General features: G+C 35.8%; 1 protein-coding gene across 22 annotated transcripts in view; it reads left to right on the top strand.

Annotated features, from left to right (window-relative positions):
- pHCl-1 (pH-sensitive chloride channel 1) overlaps positions 1-21,837 on the top strand; it is a 67,610-nt gene that overhangs the window by 494 nt on the left and 45,279 nt on the right. For 12 of the 22 annotated variants that reach the window (XM_032434003.2, XM_070207828.1, XM_070207822.1 and 9 more), the window contains 2 exons: positions 19,163-20,032; positions 20,230-20,244. In XM_032434003.2, coding sequence (XP_032289894.1) covers positions 19,173-20,032; positions 20,230-20,244 — 875 coding nt within the window. In that variant the 5' untranslated portion in view covers positions 19,163-19,172. Of the gene's footprint in view, positions 1-193; positions 883-18,993; positions 19,110-19,162; positions 20,033-20,229; positions 20,245-21,837 lie in introns of those variants that run through there. The other 10 variants (XM_070207829.1, XM_070207830.1, XM_070207835.1 and 7 more) reach the window with 4 other exon arrangements.

Here is a 21,837-nt window from a genome sequence, read left to right as displayed (position 1 = left end):
TTTGAAAACTATATGCATAAAATAATCAAAGAGAATTTTTAAGAAAGTCAAATATTTTAAGTGGAAACGTGAATATAATAAATTTAATGTGATGGTACAAATATAAAAATAAATAAAAAATCGTATAAAAGCCATTTAAAACAAATGAAAGAAATTTGAATAAATAATATATATTTTTGGACATCAATAAATACAAAAATTTTAAAATTCTCAGAATTATTAAATAAAAGCCGTTTTACTTTATTTGTGCCGCTTTTAAGTCAATTATAATTGCATAAATAAATCATTAAATGTGACCTAGATTGTTGACTTGTCAACAACATATAGGCAGCGTTCAACTATCTGTTGTATAACAAATCTCTATAAAAACGCCAGTTGCCGTTAAATGGAGTCCGCCGCAGACACCAAACAACCCTTTTACGAATCATTTTCATTGCCATCGCACTATTTTTATTTTTAGCTGCACTTTTTTTAATATGAGTGTCAAGGTGCAGTCTGAAAAACAGAGACCTGGCGAAGACCGCATCAACTGTAACGACAACAACTACAATTGCAACATTACAAACACGAATAGCTAAGATTCCGCGCTGCCACCGCGAAACCGACACAAAAGTTGTTGGGCAAATGTGGCAGGCACAACGAAACCAATACGGAATACCGAAATCGAAACGAACTTAAAGGTGTCAATAAAAACCAACTAATAACAGTAGCATGAAGTACGGCAACAGAACAAAAACAACTGAAAAGAGTGACTAAACGACAGCGAGCGTAATAAGCAGAATTTATATGTTCCGATCTGGCTAATAGGCGGATATAGCTAATGCGATAATAGGGAAGGTAAAAAGAGTGGGGCATAGGCGGTAGCACGTGTTCGGCTTTAAAGTAAGTTGAGTAAGCAACAGTAATAGAAACCGCAGCAGGTAATAGTAAGACTTAAGTGTGATTAACCTACAGGGTAACTCATTTTGAATGTTAGTGCCTACGTTTGTTTGAGAGTATATTCGAGCACAACAATAAACATTTCCTGGTTTTCGAGAACTGTGAGCAATATTATATGTAATTTTCTTTATTCTCACCTGAACGAAATACGAAAATTGAATTTATGTTTAATTGCAAGAAACTAAAATTATCGTCTTCGAAAAAAAGCAAGAGAGCATAACTATATTTGGATAATGATAACATACACTGCAAACAAAAAGCAGATCAATATCCGCTGAAAACGTAATGGAATGTTGATTAGTGTGACAAGACATAAATGTGAACTAATTTTGACTAGTTTGCTTTACTAGGAGCTATACAATATATATGACCAATGTTAACGGATAAATCTTGTAATACCAATGTTAAGATACAATATTTTAAACATCAAAAATGTTTGGTCCGCCCGAAAATTCAGATTTCCACATTTGCAAAATTCAATTAAATCAAAGTTATATTGATGCAGGTCACTAGAAATCGGTGGAAACAAATAAATCCACTATTCAGGTATGCATTTCCAATGTAGGAACAAAAATCAAAGGCCATGAGTAGAGTGCGTAACTTACCACGCGACTGTTTGTGTGCTCTGTGCTCGGATTTGGGTACTAACGTAGGTCCACGTATAGTCCATGATTAGTGATTGTTTGCTGTATTGTGTATATATTATTAACGTTTTTTGGCCGTAAAAGCTTAAATGTCAGTGTGGCGTTAAGCTTTGAGGCGATGGGCACAGGTTCGTTCTGTTGTCGTGAATGCAAGTTCGACCCCGACAATAAAACACGTTGTTTAAAAATGTTGTTGCCAATGCACGTTAGGTATGGGAAAATTGTAGCTACTGGCTAAGATTGGAGCACGCGCGCGGAAATAGCTTTAGAATTTGATTATAGAAGGTTCAATTTATTGATAAATTCAACTAAGGGCTTTTTAATGGAAAGCTCCACCGGTAATTTATCTGGATATCGGCCGATATTGCGCATAATGTTCCCATTGCAGTGGGAGAAGATGTTTCAAGGTGTCTTCCAGTCGGGCACTCCCTATTGGAGCACTCTTAACTGTAGTTATGTTTTGAAAACAATAAAATGCTTAGAAAAGTTTCAATTGCGGCTTACACTCGATGAGAGGGATTTCTAAAAAAAAAGTGAATCATGTTGTATCATAAAGTTAATGTTAACAAAATTGTAGCAGGGTCGGGTAAAAAATAAAAGGATTATAAGGTAAAAAAGTTTCCAAGCTCTCTAGTAGTGGTCTGGGGGTTGATTACTAATCAGTCAGACAGTTTAGACAAACATATAAATATGTAGGTGATTTCAAAGCAAACTCATTACAAGGTCTAGCTAGAGCAGCGGCTAGGTGTGCAAGGCTTAACTTACAAGCGACCCACATTACTTAAATAGCGAGCTACACGCAAAAGCAATGAACTAAAAGCCGCACACGTTGATTTCTGAGACCTGACCAGGCGCCAGTCAGTCAACCAGTCAAATCATTCACACAGCTTTTGTCTGATGGGCTGCCTTATGAGTCAGCCTAATTTCGCTCAGATTGCGTGTTGAGCTGAGCCTACTCAGCAATAAATATGAGCATTGGTATGGAGTGTTCAGCGTACATGCGCGCAAGACATGTTGCATACTTTCGTTCTTGTCGTTGGATATTATATACGAATCTAGTGCATTCAAATATATTCTAACAATGGGTAGTCTCAGTGGAAGGCAAAACTGTTTTCCAGCTAAAGTTTTGGAATTCGAAACTCTCCCTAAGCTCATATATTATACTCATTTTTTATTAAAACCCGCGACCCTTTGTCTAACAGTTTCTATGAAAGTAAAAAACTCTCACTTTTTACAAACATCATCTGAAACAAAAAAAAAAATATTTACTTAATTTTGTTTGTTTTTGGAAACTTATTAGCTTAAGTCAAGAGTTAGGAAGTATCAGTCTCAAATTATATATCGCAAATCTGAAAAATGCTTGCAAGTGTATTTAAAAGTCTGCAAAAAGTTTATAATGGGGTTGGGCAAATGTATAAAACTGGCGGAAGGCAGCAACTCCGACGCTCTTGGTCAGTATCAATTGCCGAATCGATCTAGCTATGTCCGGCAGTCTGCCTGTATAATTCTATGAATACGTAGATCCTATCATCTATAAGAGCTTAAATGAAATTTTGAACGTAGGATATCCCAGTTCACGCGCAGTACATATTTATTTCTGAATCGATAACAGACGATATTAAAATCCTGTTTTTAAAAATTTATTTTAATTTAATTTATACGGTCGAAATTGCAGAAGGTACTCCTAGTCGGGCTTCCCCAACTCAAACAGTTTTGCTTGACATTTTATGAAATATGTCACACAACTCCGACCACATAATGTATATAGATTCATGATCAGTATCAATATCAGCATCCGACTCGATATACCCATGTTCGCCTGTCTATTTCTTTGGAAATATATATATTATAATATTTGTATATCTTGACCAAACTCAGCATTAATTACATAAACTTATATATTAGCCAGTACAAGTACAATTTGTATCTTCAATAAGAATTGTCGGTCAACAATTGAATTCTTGTATAAAAAATTTAAAAATCTTTTCAAGATCGAACTCCCACATCATTAAGCTTTATAGAAAGAATAGGCAAAAAATGAAATGAAAAAGTGCATTTTACTCACTGAAGTTATTCAAGAATCTACTCCATGTGAGTATTTGATATGTGAATTGGGATCGGCGTATGTGCTAGTAAAGTCTCCTTTTCGATAATATCAGCTTTTTGGTTATGTTATTAGAAGATTAAAAAATGGTTTAAAGTGCTCTAGCAATTGTAACAGCAGAATAAATCACCTCACAAGCCATAAGGCATATATATTTTTATCCAGCATCATGAAGACATTGGCCTCAGAGCCTTTAGAGCTGGTTTAAATAATTAAAAGCTCACCCTGTTCTCGTAAAATCGAGCGAATATCCAAATGTATTTAAAAACATGTTTCTCGTAACGTGTAGCTGGGGAAGAAGAACTGCTCAGTTTGAGGTGTGCGTGTATGAGTATGTATAGAAAGAAGGTATACTATGCATTTGTAATGACAAGTTTGCGCTGGTGTCTCATATCGGATTCTCTCTTTCTTTGTTTTTGTACCCTGAACCCATTTAAAATGGGTATAAGGGTATATTGTATTTGTGCAAAATCCAAACGTATGTAACAGGCAGAAGGGAGCATCTCCGACCCCATAAAGTATATATATTCTTGATCAGCATTAATAGCCGAGTCGATCAAGCCATGTCCGTCTGTCTGTCCGTCCGTCCGTATGTATGAACGCACGGATCTCAGAACCTATAAGAGCTATAGACTTAAAATTTTATATGTTGGTGCTCCTAGTGCCCGCGCAGATCGAGTTTGTTTCCGATAGTCGATAACTTACTCCGTTTCCAAGCAATCGATAAGAATCGATGTCGATATCCTGTTTTTTGAGCAATTTTAGTAAATAATAAGAGCTAGAGTCGCCAAACTTGACATATAGCTTCTAAAATAGAATGTATATATGCATTTGATGTTGGAAGAAGAGGGTTCAGGGTATCCCCTAGTCGGTAGCTCCCGACTAGAACCTCTTATTTGTTAAATTTATTGTGCTTGTTTGGATTACAGTGTATTTTGTAAATACTTTGCTTTGGTTTATTTTTAACATTAGTGCACATTCAAATAGCAGTGAAATGTCTTGTTGCTTATAAACATATAAGCTATTTATACCCTGTACATATTAAAAGTGGGTGATGAGGGTGTAATCGTTTTGAGTAAATAAAAAGCAATTCACGAATATTTTTGAAAATGAGCTCGAAGCAAAAAATTTGCATACAACCGTTCCCGCTATTTTGCCAAGGTTGCAGCTAGAAATTTAAGGTTAAAAATAAATTTGAAGTAAATCGGGCAACTTAACTTGCGTAAAGCATGGAACACTTCTTAAATTCCTTTTCATAAAGATGTTTGACAATGAATTTAAATGCGAATTCTCACCCACTTTCAAGTTTTTCGCGATTCTTCCACACTTAAGGGTGAAATTTCCCAAAACGTATTAGCATGCTCCCCCATCACATTAGAAAACTAGAATGAAAACATCTTAGATATCTTAGGTCCTGCAGCTTGGATTGCGCGCTGATCTCTAATCAGTCAAGCATAGAGAATAATTAACAGTTCAATATTATTTTTCATTCGATAGATTTCTACAACTGCCTCAAACGAATTATACCGGCTTAAATGTGTTTAAAGAATATGGGATTTAGAATTTTCAATAATATATACAGATTATAAATATTTACTTATTTTGCAAAAATCATGCTTTTCCCATGTTCTTGCGATAATGGACAAGGAAGCGCAGGCGCCCATAGAAGTAGAGCTAGAATTTTATTTACTTTATTTATTTTTATTTTGACAGCTTAGAGCTGGTTACAGAGTGTGTCCTAGTCGAGTAGTCCCGAGATAGTCTTGCATTTGTGAAACTAATTAGATTGATGAATAAATATATATTTACACGGTTGCCAAAACTTGGCACCAAGCTATATACAAAACACCATAGTTAATACATTTTTCAATGCAATTCTCTACTCTTCGTAGCATTTATGATGCTCACCCCGCACGTCTTGATATCTCTCGAGAATAATTCAGTAATCTGCGCAGTGCTGGTGATAAAAATACCCTAGCCGACACAACAAAAATTCAATATATTTATAATTTTGGCCCCACAACGGGTTGTTACTATGATGTATTGATTAGTTTTGCAAATATAAATTTAAAAAGATTGTTTTAACTTGTTATTGGTTGAGTTTTATTTATGGTTATAGATAGATTAAAAGGGTGTTCGTAAAAATAAAATTTGGAATGGCTAAGGAATCAAATTTGGAATGGTGCACACCTTACCTATCCGAGCCAGAGATATTAGTATTTAGCCTCAAATGTGAACTGTATTTAAGAAGAATCGCTAAACATACACACCCCACGCACGGCACATTCATCTAGGGGGTCGAAAGCAATTGGTTCGTTTGTTTTGGCGGGTGCATGAAGTGTCGAATATTAACGTATGCATTGCCTTGGCTGTACCGCTACATCTGACTACATCAATTATTGGCTAGAATTCATGTATTAGATGCATGTTTCAATACGACAACTTAGCTTAGGTACTACAAAACTTGGGCATTAGATGTGTGGCACGTGTATCTAATGTACAAATCTCTTTTGTTTAATTCTTTTTGACTATTTGATTTTCTTTATACACTAGGTTTACAAAGTGAATGTAGAGCTTTGTAATAAAAAATCCATTCCATTTTTATGGACCTCAATCTTTAAAAAGTATGGGTTTCAAAAATCGCTGGAATAAAGCGTTTCATACTGTAAACATAAGGCGTCTTTTCGAAAAAATGAATACATGATTACAGTGTGAACAGAATATTTTGTGGTCTATTGAACCCGACTGCACTACTACTACTTATTTTTAGATCCATTATTTCAGTTTAGTCGCTGAAAAATTATTTTCTTTTATTTATCTGTAAATTAATAACGAACGGTATTAGATGAATTAGCTATAATAGTGAAAACCATAAATTAATCACCGATTGGTAGCTTCAGGGGGCTAATCGGAAAATTATAATCAATTCAACATCTTTGACTGTTTGGATCTAAGGCTTTGAACATTTTTCACCGTCGCATAAGAGCAAGGTTCCTACTAATTCTAGAGTTTAAGGTGCACCTTTCTAAAACCATGTAAAAACATTTTCTTAGGAAAAGCCCAAGTCGTATGTTCAGACACAGTCACTTCCTATGGAGTAGCGACGCAGAAGCAATTTAGGAATAATTAAACGAGTCAGGACCTCTTTGTGCTTTCACACCCCTGAGTACAGAGCTACTCTCAGACGGAGGGTCTAAATAAAGCCTAGCATATTTCAAAAAGTGTCTTTTATGTATTTTATTAAGGAATATTAATAGTTAATAAAGTGGGGTATTGAGAAGAGCTCCATTAAAATACGATGGAGAATAATACATCACAGCTGAAAAGTCATTTTATATTTGGCTTCTTGTAGTAGACGACAATGTTTATGCGAATGTTGGGCTTTGAATCATTTCAGAACCGAGATTTACCTTTAATTCCGATGAAATTAGGTGGTGGAAGGGAGTTGATCAATCGTTTGCCCATGGAAACTGAATTCAGAATAGTACTAGATATATTTTCTATTGGTACAGATTATAAGTATACTGAAAACTCTCTTGGTCGACTTTCGGCTAATTTTTCCTCAAGTGGAATCTCGCCTAATAGAAGGAAATGGTTGAAGACTGATTGTTAATGGCTTGAGAACAAATTTTTGTCTAATGGAGTAAAAGTTAGGGTAATTTTGACAGTATTTCACTTTTTTGATAGTATTTTCCATTCCGTAGCCACAACCCCGAATTTTTTTATAGCATTCCCGACTTGTGAACCAAACATGGTGAACCAAACACTGTGAACCAAACATGGTGAAGTCAGTGAAACCCTACTGTAGTGATATTACCTAATAAGAAAACACATTAGAAATCCTTTCAGTATCTACCCATATGTTACAAATGAGAAAAATCTCATCAATATTAGACTACTGTATTCTATAACAAGTAAAAGTTTCTAGTCGGGAGCTCCCGACTAGGGGATACCCTGAACCCTCTTCCTTCAACATCAAATGCATATATATATTTTATTTTAGAAGCTATATGTCAAGTTTGGTGACTCTAGCTCTAATTATTTACCAAAATTGCCCAAAAAAACAGGATATCGATATCGATTTTTATCGACTGCATGGAAACGGAGTAAGTTATCGATTATCGGAAATAAACTCAATCTGCGCGGGAACTAGGAACGCCTACATATAAAAATTCAAGTCTCTAGCTCTTATAGGTTCTGAGATCCTTGCGTTCATACATACGGACGGACGGACGAACGGACAGATAGACGGACATGGCTAGATCGACTCGGCTATTGATGCTGATCAAGAATATATATACTTTATGGGGTCGGAGATGCTTTCTTCTGCCTGTTACATACATTTGGATTTCGCACAAATACAATATACCCTTATACCCATTTTTAATGGGTTAGGGTATAAAAACAATCGGTCGGCATTGCATTGTGGTACAAAAATACGAAGCAAATCTTGTATATTACAAAAACATCGCTTGTTTGTTAAATACATATATATTGGTAAGCAAATTATTCCTTCTGCACCACCAAGAAATCCTTCTGCTCCTTCTCGTTTCATAGCTAACTTGCGCGTGTCATGGATTTTATCGATTCGCATGGGTAAATTTAGTGGGTCGACATGTAATATGTGGCAAGGTAAGGCGTGCAGCGCGCCTATTTACAAAGGTGTAGGTCACTCGGAACACCATATTTTCACCACCAACTCATTGCTATTAAATATTACATTGTTATACACAAAATGACCGTCAGTGCCTGCTTTTGGACACATAATTAAAGTTTCGTCCCTTGGCCTGGTAATGTTAGCCGAGCACACATCGGCGCTAAGTCCAGGCCAATGGCTTTGTCAGTTTGAACCAATTCCCCTTTATCAGAAGGGACTGCCTGTTGCCAAGTCCCCAGTTGACTTTAAGCTAAGTCGTATTACATATGCATGTGACATGTTATTCGGTTGTTTTTGGAGTTTATTGATTGTTGTTCATGTGCTGCAGAGATCAAGAGAGACTGCGGTTGAAATTGTAAGATAAGCCTTGCGTCATTTAGTCAAAGTACGGCGGTGACACAAATTATATTCGAACAAAGCGTGTTATTATTTTTATTTAAAAAATTAAACATAGATTTATCTATGATATACAAAACCGATTTGAACTCGATGTTCTAATACTCTAAGCTAATTAGAAATGATGATATATTGATTTTTTGCGAATGTCTGTAAGAGGCATACAAGAGCATCGTCTACTCCATAAAGTATGTATTTCTAGGTCGGCGTATATGCGCGCGTTGATCTCAGAACCTATATGAGCTAGAAATTAACAGAATGAGTCTTAAATCAATAATAACTATCTCGTTTCCAAGTAATCAATAAATATCGATACCAAAAACATGTTTTTGTGCATGTCTCTGACAGTTAAAGAGCTAGAATCACCAAATTTGTTATGTAGCTTCTAAAAGAGTAGACTTAGACCAAGAGAGTTTAATTTTTTTAAATCATCGCCTAAGCCTCAAAATCAAATTATACAATTGGAACTGGAACCACACCAATTTAAGTCAAAACAAGTAAGAGTTTCTAGTCGGGAGCTCGCGACTAGAGGATACCCTGAACCCTCTTCCTTCAACATCAAATGCATATATATATTTTATTTTTTAAGCTATATGTCAAGTTTGGTGACTCTAGCTCTTATTATTTACCAAAATTGCCCAAAAACCAGGATATCGATATAATTTATGGGGTCGGAGATACATGAATTCTAGCCAATAATTGATGTAGTCAAATGTAGCGGTACAGCCAAGGCAATGCATACGTTAATATTCGACACTTCATCCATCCGCCAAAACAAACGACCAATTGCTTTCGACCCCCCTAGATGAATGTGCCGTGCGTGGGGTGTGTATGTTTAGCGATTCTTCTTAAATACAGTTCATATTTGAGGCTAAATACTAATATCTCTGGCTCGGATAGGTAAGGTGTGCACCATTCCAAATTTGATTCCTTAGCGCTTACCTAACATGTTTACTTTACTGGGGCGTTGACCGCTAAAAATATATTTTTACGAACACCCTTTTAATCTATCTATAACCATAAATAAAACTCAACCAATAACAAGTTAAAACAATCTTTTTAAATTTATATTTGCAAAACTAATCAATACATCATAGTAACAACCCGTTGTGGGGCCAAAATTATAAATATATTGAATTTTTGTTGTGTCGGCTAGAAAATTTTTATCACCAGCACTGCGCAGATTACTGAATTATTCTCGAGAGATATCAAGACGTGCGGGGTGAGCATCATAAATGCTACGAAGAGTAGAGAATTGCATTGAAAAATGTATTAACTATGGTGTTTTGTATATAGCTTGGTGCCAAGTTTTGGCAACCGTGTAAATATATATTTATTCATCAATCTAATTAGTTTCACAAATGCAAGACTATCTTGTCGGGACTACTCGACTAGGTCACACTCTGTAACCAGCTCTAAGCTGTCAAAAGAAAAAAAAATAAAGTAAATAAAAGTCTAGCTCTACTTCTATGAGCGCCTGCGCTTCCTTCTCCATTATCGCAAAAACATGGGAAAAGCATGATTTTTGCAAAATAAGTAAATATTTATAATCTGTATATATTATTGAAAATTCTAAATCCCATATTCTTTAAACACATTTAAGCCGGTATAATTCGTTTGAGGCAGTTGTAGAAATCTATCGAATGAAAAATAATATTGAACTGTTAATTATTCTCTATGCTTGACTGATTAGAGATCAGCGCGCAATCCAAGCTGCAGGACCTAAGATATCTAAGATGTCTTTATTCTAGTTTTCTAATGTGATGGGGGAGCATGCTAATACGTTTTGGGAAATTTCACCCGTAAGTGTGGAAGAATCGCGAAAAACTTGAAAGTGGGTGAGAATTCGCATTTAAATTCATTGTCAAATATCTTTATGAAAAGGAATTTAAGAAGTGTTCCATGCTTTACGCAAGTTAAGTTGCCCGATTTACTTTAAATTTATTTTTAACCTTAAATTTCTAGCTGCAACCTTGGCAAATTAGCGGGAACGGTAGTATGCAAATTTTTTGGTTCGAGCTCATTTTCCAAAAACATTCGTGAATTATTTTTTATTTACTCAAAACTATTACACCCTCTTCACCCACTTTTAATATGTACAGGGTATAAATAGCTTATATGTTTATAAGCAACAAGACATTTCACTGCTATTTGAATGTGCACTCATGTTAAAAATAAACCAAAGCAAAGTATTTACAAAATACACTGTAATCCAAACAAGCACAATAAATTTAACAAGAGGTTCTAGTCGGGAGCTCCCGACTAGGGGATACCCTGAACCCTCTTCTTCCAACATCAAATGCATATATATATTCTATTTTAGAAGCTATATGTCAAGTTTGGTGACTCTAGCTCTTATTATTTACCAAAATTTCCCGAAAAACAGGATATCGATATTGATTTTTATCGATTGCTTGGAAACGGAGTAAGTTATCGACTATCGGAAACAAACTCGATCTGCGCGGGCACTAGGAGCACCAATATATAACATTTTAAGTCTATAGCTCTTATAGGTACTGAGATCCATGCGTTCATACATACGGACGGACGGACGGACGGGCGTACAGACAGACGGACATGGCTTGATCGACTCGGCTATTAATGCTGATCAAGAATATATATACTTTATGGGGTCGGAGATGCTACCTTCTGCCTGTTACATACATTTGAATTTCGCACAAATACAATATACCCTTATACCCATTTTTAATGGGTTCAGGGTATAAGAATGTGGGATTATTTTAGCAAACCACGTTCGCACCAAGGGCAAGGATTTTCTTCTGATTTATTCCTCTGTTCAAATAGCCCATGTTAGTATGGTGCTGAGGTAAGAGGCGAAGAAATTTAGATTGTTTGGTTGATGGAAGGGAAGTTCAAAACCAGCATAGCGATTTTGAATTTAAATTTTGTTATTAATAATGATAAGGAAATAATCGAAAATGTGCATTTATTTTGACTAAAATTTAAAAAGTAAACATAAAGTTGAAGAAAAGAGGGCCGCAAATCGTAATTGCCGAGTTTTAATACAAAAACTCAGATTTTGACCAATTCTTAGTATGTATGTATACTTACAACGCATATATACTTTGTACAAATCATAAATATAAATTTATACTTTTTTGTCATTACCGAGTCAAGTTTTCTATATAATATAAATATAACTAAATATAACGTTTTAATCCAGTTCCGAGTTCCCCCAGCGGAGGGGGCGCATTTTACAAAATTTTTGAAGCAAGCGTTAAATGAGTTTTCATAAAATTCTTTGAAAATAATTTTGGAACCGAACTGACAAGCTGACCAAACTGTGGTAAATTCAATAAAAACGTTTTTCCCCATTTTTCATACTTGTTGGAATTTCCAAATACAGTAAAAACGCAAGCTTTCTAGTTATTATGATTTGGTCTGTTCGTTGTTAAGTAAAATCAGTCAGTCAGTCAGACAAACAGTTTTATATATAGAGATGGGTCTACGATGCCTCATATCAATATGTTATACAATTTATGAAAAAATGGTATTGCTAATTTTAAAAGGTATACAAATAAAGTAAGATTCTTTCAATTTACATAATTTAAAAGCATAATAATTTGTTATACCCTAAGCACATTGAAAATGGTAAATAAGGGTATTATGGTTTTTTGAAAATGTTTGGAACAGGTAGAAAGGACCTTAACTATGCACTGGGCTTAGTTACACGGTTACGCCTTATGTATGCCCGTTTCGTATCATAGATCTTAAGCGTATGTTGACTGTAGGAACCGAACAATGGCTACTTATCTTGGAGCTCAAGCAAGACGACAAGTGGTTCAAAGTCGTTTGATAACACCAAATACCAACCTAAAATGGTTAGGCTAAAACATCGATTTTAGATAGATTGAGAGACTGAAATGAAAAAATTAAATTCTATTTTTCCACGGGTAACGTGTTTAGAACAATTTTTAAGGTTTATCGGTGTAACTAAAGCTTTTCTTTCAAGGTGAGTTCATATATGTAAAGGCTATATTCGAAATCTACCAAGAGTATGCGTGTCCTGATACTATTAAGAAACAATTTTCGAATGCGATAAAAGCGGATCAAATTGTGAAAGATATAAATTTGCAATAGACCTGTCCCTTTGTGTGCAGTGTGGAAAATCAACATTTTTTTCCTTGAGTATACATAGAAAGGTAATCTTTTGATGCAAAATTATGAATAAGCATAAGGAAGCGTCGCCGGCCACATAAATAGACGAACCACACTCGGCGACATCGTCACCTCGCCCTGACAGCTCTAAGCAAAGCGTCAATAATGCTTCTAGAGCAGTCGCAACATATAACATCATTTGTCATTCCCAATCATTGTAAACTACCATATATTTTGACATTCCCAATCATTATTGTGACATTCCACAAGCAAACACACAGACATTCCGTAGGCGCGGACATTTATATATAGATATAAATATTTCACTTTTTAGATGCCTCCCCCGTTATTTCCCAAAACTGGATACGTAAAACTTTTGTTATATCTTAGCTCTGAAAACATGATCGAAGAACAAAAGACCTAAGTATGAAGTTTGATCGTGTGGGACTAATGGAATAAGAATAACTAGCGCTAGTATCTAAAATATTATCGTTTAGCACAGAGAGAGACTGGGTCGATTTCGATTTTATTGCTGACCAATAATTTGTATATGTAATAAATGGGGTCGAAGAAGCTTCTTACTGCATGATTCATGCATTTAAAAATAAATAAGTTTTCCAACAACTTAACACGAATTGTGCTGCCGAATGGGCCTACAACAGTTATGATGCTTCGGTAATGGGCGAGATTCTGCATGGTTGGTTGATAAATAGCTCGACGGCTGTATGTTTCGATACTCTTAGCGGAGCGTGATCCTTGGAAATAATACACTTGCTTTGGATCGATTAAGGGCTCAAGTCAGGGCAATACGGCGCAGAAATAGTTTTATTCTGTCTTTTCAGCAGCACATGGAACCTTATATTTGGACGCTTTTGTTGTGCATAATTTATTTTGCGAGCTCTGCCAACTCAAGCAAGGTTACTTAATTAAGTACTGAAAGTACTGCTTTTTTTCGCTTTTCGGCACTGCTGATAAAATACTTCTGCTCCTTGAGACGTCGTGCACGTGCACTAGCAGCAATAACAAAATTAACCCTCACTCAGCCCCGCAACAAGAAGTCTCGCATCTCTGTTATGGCCAACGGAGCTGTTAGCACATATAACAACAGTAATGTACACACCAATATCAACCGAGGAGCTTCTTGCTTGGTGATTGCAAACTGCAGCCGCGGAACCATAAGGTTGCGATTCTGTGCATTAATCCAGTGTCATCTATATAGTGCATGATTTCACATCGTACGTCAGGATCCGCAATAATCTAGGTCACTAGACTCTGACAATTCGTAGAGCACGCTTTCTGCGTAAATCAAGCTTATGGCGAATAAAGGTGCTTTGTCGTACATGCCCGGGCAAAATGAGCAGCACAAATCGCAACATTTTTCTGGGTTAGATACTTAGCCAAAACAAGCAGCAAAGCCAGTGCCTTGTAACATAAGCCACCAACTTCTTTTGGTTAGACTGATCAAATACACTTTACAACTTTACAAAGTGCCTCCAGTAAGATTCTTTGCTGAAGTTACCGAAGCATCGATGCAGAGGTAAGGTAAGAATACCAAAATGCTTGACAGAGTCCTGTAGATCTTTATGGCTGGAACTCACCACCATTATCCGGACATGTTTCAGCTAAAGCTTCTGGCATTTTTCGAATGTTCCACCACAATTGTCGATACATCGCAGGGCGACAATGCACTTAGATGACTAGAATACGCATCCAACATCTAAACATCCAACTCCATGGTTCTCCATGGTTATACGCTTAAATGGTTCAAGGTTAAAGGTATATTTTAATAATTTTTAAAATAATGAGAGACTTTCTTTGGCGATTTAAAAAAAAATATGTTCAATACGGATTACGGACAAGTCCGACAACTACTTCCCCTAACGCATCTACGGGTGCCATATCCAATAATTCAAGGTTTATTTTTTAAAGGGCATCGATTACATCAATTGATATTCCTGATATTTATTAATTACACATTTAGTGTCTGGGCTATTGTTGTTACCCATACATTCGCGTCAATGCCAACTAGAAAGTGCATCTACGTCTTCGTAAATTATATACAAATTATATAAATCCTTGCAAGCAGTACTTATTTCGATGCTTTTTAAATTTAGGAAAATCTTATCAAAATCGGACCACTACATCATATAGCTGTCACAGGAATGAAAGGTCAAAAAATAGGCTAATATGAACAAATTTTTTTATCAAGATATATATATATTTATTTATTAGTTTTTATATGCCGCTTATATAAATTGATTGCCTCAATATTAATAAAACAAAACACTTGCTGGAACACATGTCCTTTTATTCAAAAGTAATATTAGAACTAAAACATAAATCATATCTAACCCTATACAAGACCAACAATTGGCAACTGCGGCTTCAGCTTCAGCGGGTGGCGTAATCGCAAAATTCTATGGAATTTTTATTTTGGCTTCAGTCCCGAAATTATTGCAGACGCTTGGTAAGCAATTTTGGCAATGTTGCAACGGAAGTAATTGTTTGAGCCAAATAATTCTGGGTTAACTTATATGAGCCAAATCTTATCAAGATCGCATTATTATATAACATACAATACAATATGGTTGAAGCAAATCGGACAAGACTAAAAATTTCAATAAGGATATCTTTGAATTGCACTTTCCCACGAGAAAAAATGTGAAACACGTCTTAAATGATATCTTACGTAGTTCCATGGAAATTAAATTAAGCGCGAAATCGTAAATGTAAAGCAAGTGTCAAATGATTTTTCATATAGACCCTTGGATATGATCTTGACAGCGAAACGTCACCCACTAAATCTTTGACCTCCATATTCACGAAGAAGGAATGGATTTTTCGATAAGTGTGAGATCCCTCAAATGAATTCGAACAAAGATCTTTCAAGATATGTTTGAGGCCGATCGGATGATAAACAAAAAGTTTCATACAACAATTTTTCGCGATTTTTCCACACATGCGGGTAGAATTTCTCGAAACCCCGTCTTAGCGTCCACCTTAATTACATAAGAGCTTCCTAGCTCTTACGGTTCGGGCTGTGCGTTGATCACCACAGCTTTATATTAAGAAATAAAGATAAGTTTTCTATTTCACAAGATATTTTCACATCATTAATAAAAACATTTAATCTTCGGCGTACCGAAAATAATTACTTTTTTTCTTTGTTGCAACTACTTCTGTTTTAAAAATATTGCTACGAGAAGTACTTCTATGTGCTTAGTCGTCCCTTAGCGCCCCACAGCGAAGTGCTTTCTTTAAAAACATCGGTGATGATTTCCCGACTTCATGCCAAAACTTCAATATTTGTTCAAAGAACATTATATGACGAAAAGATAACTAGACAGCCTGCTAAATTCATATCATCAAAATAGTTATACCTGATTTACCCACTTTCAATGAGTTTGGTGCATAAAAAGTTAACTTGGAATCAACCATTAATGCATTACTGAAGTATTTTCTGCAGCCTTCAACACATAGTTGAAAATAGGTTTCAGCCCATTTTCTCAAGTATGTGGATGAGAATGCTTATGCACACATTATATAGTTATTTTACATGTTTTTTATACATCGCCTTAGCAAATTCCCTTTACGTCAGAAAATTCTTTGAATAACCTAAGTTAGCAGCTTACCTGCTCTTAGCTATAGGCTAAATAATTATGTATGTATGTATTGTGTAACTATTCGAGGATAGCATTGTTAATATGAGTGACCCTCGAGATATATAAATAAACTGGCTGAAGATTAGTTTAAATGGTTGACGTCGCGCCTTTGTCCTCATTTCGTGTGCCCTGCAAGCGAAAAAGGGGCTTCAACTTGTTTGCGATGAACGTCAGTTGCATGGAGGGTGTGTGTCTCTATGGGTGTAGTTGGAGTATGCATGTACATACATATGTTTGTGAATGTGTAAGTCGTGAGTGTCAAACTGGAAGATACCATATAAACGAGTTTATTTCTCTGAAGAGCCAAGGGCTGTAAAAGAAATAAGTAAAAATGCTTTGTCTTGTGAGCCCAACTAAGAGATACCCTGTGTCCAGAGTCAAGCTGCCGTTCAGCCACTTTGAGTGGCAAGTAAACACACAAAAACACCTGTACACACGCCGCATGCTGCGCAAATTATTATGAAGCATAAATTTAAAATATGCATAGAGGCAAGGGTAGATTTATTAGGGGTTGTCTGCTTCAGCCTATTAAATACAAATATACAAATTTGTTATACTCTTTATTGCTACTTTAAATAGGTGCAATAATATTAACAAATAAGAATTTTCAAGTAGGGTGTAACCAACTGATTAATATACGCTTTCGTGATAATTGTTTAAAAGAGAAAACCTAAAAATTTATTGATGCGTTTCTCCATTTTCCAAATGCTCAGTTGTTATTAATCAACTTTTAAAGAAGTTCATCGGCCGACTTTAAATAAAAATTGGCCACTGCAGCTGTAAACACATAAATCAATTTTGTCATTGCCCCACTAGGGTCACATGCCCTTAATAATTTCTCTGAATCGGGAATACATATATTCCGAGAGTAAATTACCAGTGTCAATAGTGTTTGAAAAAATGTAGGGCAATGCATAAACCAAATATACTCTTTTTATTTTGTCTGGGGTATTGCGAAAAATATATGAAGATAAAATAGTAGGGAGTACCCAACTAGGAAATACCGTCAATCAAGTTTTATAAAAAACTCAAACAGGTCCGCCGGGCAAGCTATCGATGCTTACAAACACACTACCCAGAAGAGTTTAAACTACCTATTTCATTGGTAGTGAAGTAAAACTATTATGATTAAATCGTTAATTTAAGTAAAATGCTCTCCCCTGCATGGCTTAATGGCTCATGCCCCCATGCCTCTTAGCTCATAACTAAAATAGAAGCAGAAACACTCAGCACAGCCAGAATACATTGGAAATTTCATTCATATTTATAGAATTCGAAAGGGAGCACAATATATGACCTAACCATTCTTTAAACAGTTTCGGAGTTTCTTAATCTATATTGACCGCATTCCGCAATAGGTCTTATTGTGCCAAAGAATTTTCATTTATTAAAAAAAATAAAATTAGCATTAAATTTGTGGATTACAACTATTTTGTGTTCCAATTGGATTTGTACTTATGCTTCTTTTAAAAAGGGAAAGAATTGAATTTTGTTGATTGCATGGGAACAAGGTGAGTTATTCATTATTTCAATTTGAGCAGCGCTCTAGCAGCAAGCATTAATATTCTGTATGAGGTCGGAATGGATTCCTCCTGTCTGTCACATATATTTGAACAAAACCGCTATACCCCTTTAACCATTTTCAATTGGCTCAGGGTATAAAGAATATAGTAGTGAGAACACAATGAGTAGAGAAGATAAGATAGAAGAATCAAGGGGAGACTTGCGGCGTGGTGATACGCCTACTAATATTAAAGCTTGCATGTCGGTAGTGCCCAACTAGGAGAAATCGAGCACTCCGCTTAAAGCTACCATTATAAACATTGTAGCTTTCTTCTCTAGATTAAATACTTATAAGGACACGTTCACATATGGACTTCCCTATGACCGATATATGAGAAATGCCTTAGTTTGAATTTACAAGCTCTTGATTTTGTAATATGTGCGTTTTATACAATTTTCGGAACACGAAGTGTTATCGAAAGTGTGAAATAATTTGGATCAGTGTATGGTATATGCGAGTCGTCTTTGGCTAGGATTTTGATGTAAATATAAATCAACTTCATGTAAAAAGGACCAGTTATCAATGACTTAAAATAAACTCGTACTGCGCGGAGGAGGATCTCCGATCAACATTTCGAGCTCTCCTGATCTCCGAGATAGAAACGTTCATACTTACGGAGTTAGATGGACGGGCAGACAAATGGACATGGCAAGATCGAGAAAATATGTTCTTTATGGGGTCTTTTTACCTTTACATACCTTCGCATAAGGAATCGAGAATATCGATATAAAAATCATATTTTTTAAACATATCTCATAGGTGTTAAGAGCTAGTGATTAACTTTGGCATTTTGCTTTGTATAGACAGATGTAAATGTGTTATTGATGCAAATATGCATCAAATAAGATTCGAATGGCTTATTCACAACATTAAGCATTTTAGTTCGTATTAATATCATTTTTTTGCAGACTTGTGAAAACAATATTCTAAAATTTCATATTATTGTTCAGACATAAAAAAAAAAACTATTGAGTAAAGTTCAGCTGCTTGGATATCACGACTGCGGTCATCAATCAGGAAATGGGTATAAAGAAATAAATGTACTTAAATATGAATCGTATATACCTTTTCTTGCAGTTATCATAACATGGGCTGCGTCTTTGAATCAGCGAGAGAGCAGCCCAAGCAGAGTACAACAAAACAAACACAAAATCAATGCTCTCGCATAACATCAACATTAGTAAGGAACATAGAAATCAAGGATAACTATAAACAAAGTCATAAAACTCAAACAGCAGCAGCAACAGCAACCGCCAAACATCTAAAAGCAGCAGCTCAAGTGCTTTTAGCGGAACAACGGCAACAACAACAGCAACAACAACAACAGTTTTTTCAAGTGGCGCATGATAACAAGGTCGCGTTGGCGACACGCGAAACAATTCTAACAATCAATATTCAGGCATCGAGGCAGCCAAGCACTTTGCAAATAAATTGCTCCAACTGCTACAGCCGCAGCACAAAGATTACAAAAAATGAGCAGCGACGCTACCGACGCATTCATTGGTGCCAGCATCATGCGGCCAGAGGATGTGGCAGTTGCACCGGCAGGAGTACCGACATTGGTGCAAAAGCGACTTTGGCTGGCATTTCCAGCCAAGCGCAAACTGACCTAGCGAACCTCCTGGACGAGAAAGGCAAGGATCGGCAGGAACAGCATGAGAAGGATGGGCGTAGAGATGTAGAACAGCCATTAGCTTATCTTACGTGGCGTCTAGGCAATGTCGCCAGCGCTGTCGTACCCATCACCATGTCAGCCGCAATTCTATCCACTCTGAGCACCACCTTAGCAGCCGGATATCAGTATCTGGCACAGCATTATAAGCAATATAGCCAATCGTTCAGTTTCTATGCGGCATCCAGTGTTGTACTGATGCTCTGCTATCTGACGACGACATCTATGGCCGCTGCAACACAGTCTGAGACGGTTGCCATTGACAAGCATCCTATGTAAGTTCTATTCCTATGAGCTCCGGAGACCTTTCTATACATTTTCTCCCATTCACAATTTACACTGTAATTTTTATTTTTACAAGTCTGAAATCTGAATTGAATTATGTATATAGTAAATACTATATGTAACACCATGTAACCACTTTACTCGAAATTTTTCTATTTACACTCTTTTAATATTCTTTCATTCACAGCATCGATTGGTCAAAGTAAGTTTTGCACCCACACCAAAACATACTTAACAAATTACGAAAAACGCAATATATGAAAGCAATATTTCATATTCTTACTTTGTGTTTAAATATTTTATTTACTCTTTAATTTTTATACCCTAACTATTTGTAATAAAAATGTATTTTTGAGTTCTGCAAATGTATAAAAAATGTAGGATTCATCTCTCACCAAATAAAGTTCATTTATTATCAGGCAGATTCCACGGGTGAGTTTGTTTGGCTGTCTTTATGTAAAGGCGCGTTGATCTCAGAAACTGTCAGATTCAAATTTGAGTTTATGTAGACAGTTCAATAGCACGCGCTCTATCCTCCGATATAGACAATAAACAATCGTCTACATCTGCCGAAGATGTTATAAATCTTTATTTACTTCGATTACAAAGTTAAAATGATGTAATAAAGGCTTCTCCAACTCATAAATAAGCAAATACAATATGTGTCTACGACTTTCATTAAATTCTTTCAATAACTGAATAACATATAGAGAGTAGTCGAAGTTCTAGCAAAAATCAGAGCTCTAATAGAGGGCTTTGAAAGTAAGTTCAACGCCCATTGAGTAATAAATATATCTGTTTATTACTCTATGCTTAACGCCGAAGGGCCGAAGGGCATTTATATATTTTATCACGTAAGGTAACTATAGTAAAGATTTCAGCTTCCGTACTCTCAGTTAGTTAGTCATTTAGAACTAACTGTTTTGTACCAAACAGGGATTTTTATGGCTATTGTAATACCCTTGCTGAGGGTAATATAATTTTGTAGTGAAATGTGTAACGCATAGAAGGAAACATCTCCGATCCCATAAAGTATATATATTCTTGATCAGCATCAACAGCCGAGTCGATATAGCCATGTCCGCTTGTCCGTCTTCCTGTTTCTATGCAAACTAGTCTCCCAGTGTTAAAGCTATCTTTATTAAACTTTGTTGAAGTCTTTTTTTCTTTTGCACGCAGCACATATGTCAAAATCAGCTGGATCGGACCACTATATGCTATATTCTACTATATGCATGTAGCTGCCATAGGAATGATCGGTCGAAAATTAACTTGAATGAAAATTTTGTTTTTCAAGATATCTTCTCTGTGCTTCTATTTGCTATATACATGCAAAGCACTATAAGCATTCGGCGTTTTTTCATTAAAAAAGTCGCCAGCAAACAGATATTTTTCGTAATGTTAGAATCATGGCAATGGATTCAGTCACTTATTATAAGATATGTGTTCCGATCCAGCTCATATGTTATCAATAGTGAAATATTTCCGCAATTAGATCAGATGGATGACAAAAACAAAGACGATAATAGTGAACAATGCTTTGGAATCGGCTAAGCTCGTATCGGGTAGATTGAACTAGGAAGAGCACAGTTTGCAGTTTGATTGGGGTCAGAATTAATGAAATGTGATTGCCGTCCTTTGAGGTTGGTACAAAGATATCCATTATTGCGCCATTGGAGTGGGATTACGTCGTCGTCTCGAATAATAATTTCTCTTTAAGATCGAATAACAAGTTAATGTTGGAGGGCAGATCAGCTCTAATTATTCGTGATTATACATCAGCCATGATTAAATG

This window comes from Drosophila virilis, chromosome 3 (assembly GCF_030788295.1).
Source record: "Drosophila virilis strain 15010-1051.87 chromosome 3, Dvir_AGI_RSII-ME, whole genome shotgun sequence".
Classification (NCBI taxonomy): Eukaryota; Metazoa; Arthropoda; class Insecta; order Diptera; family Drosophilidae; genus Drosophila; species Drosophila virilis.
This window is presented reverse-complemented; position numbering and strand designations above follow the sequence as displayed.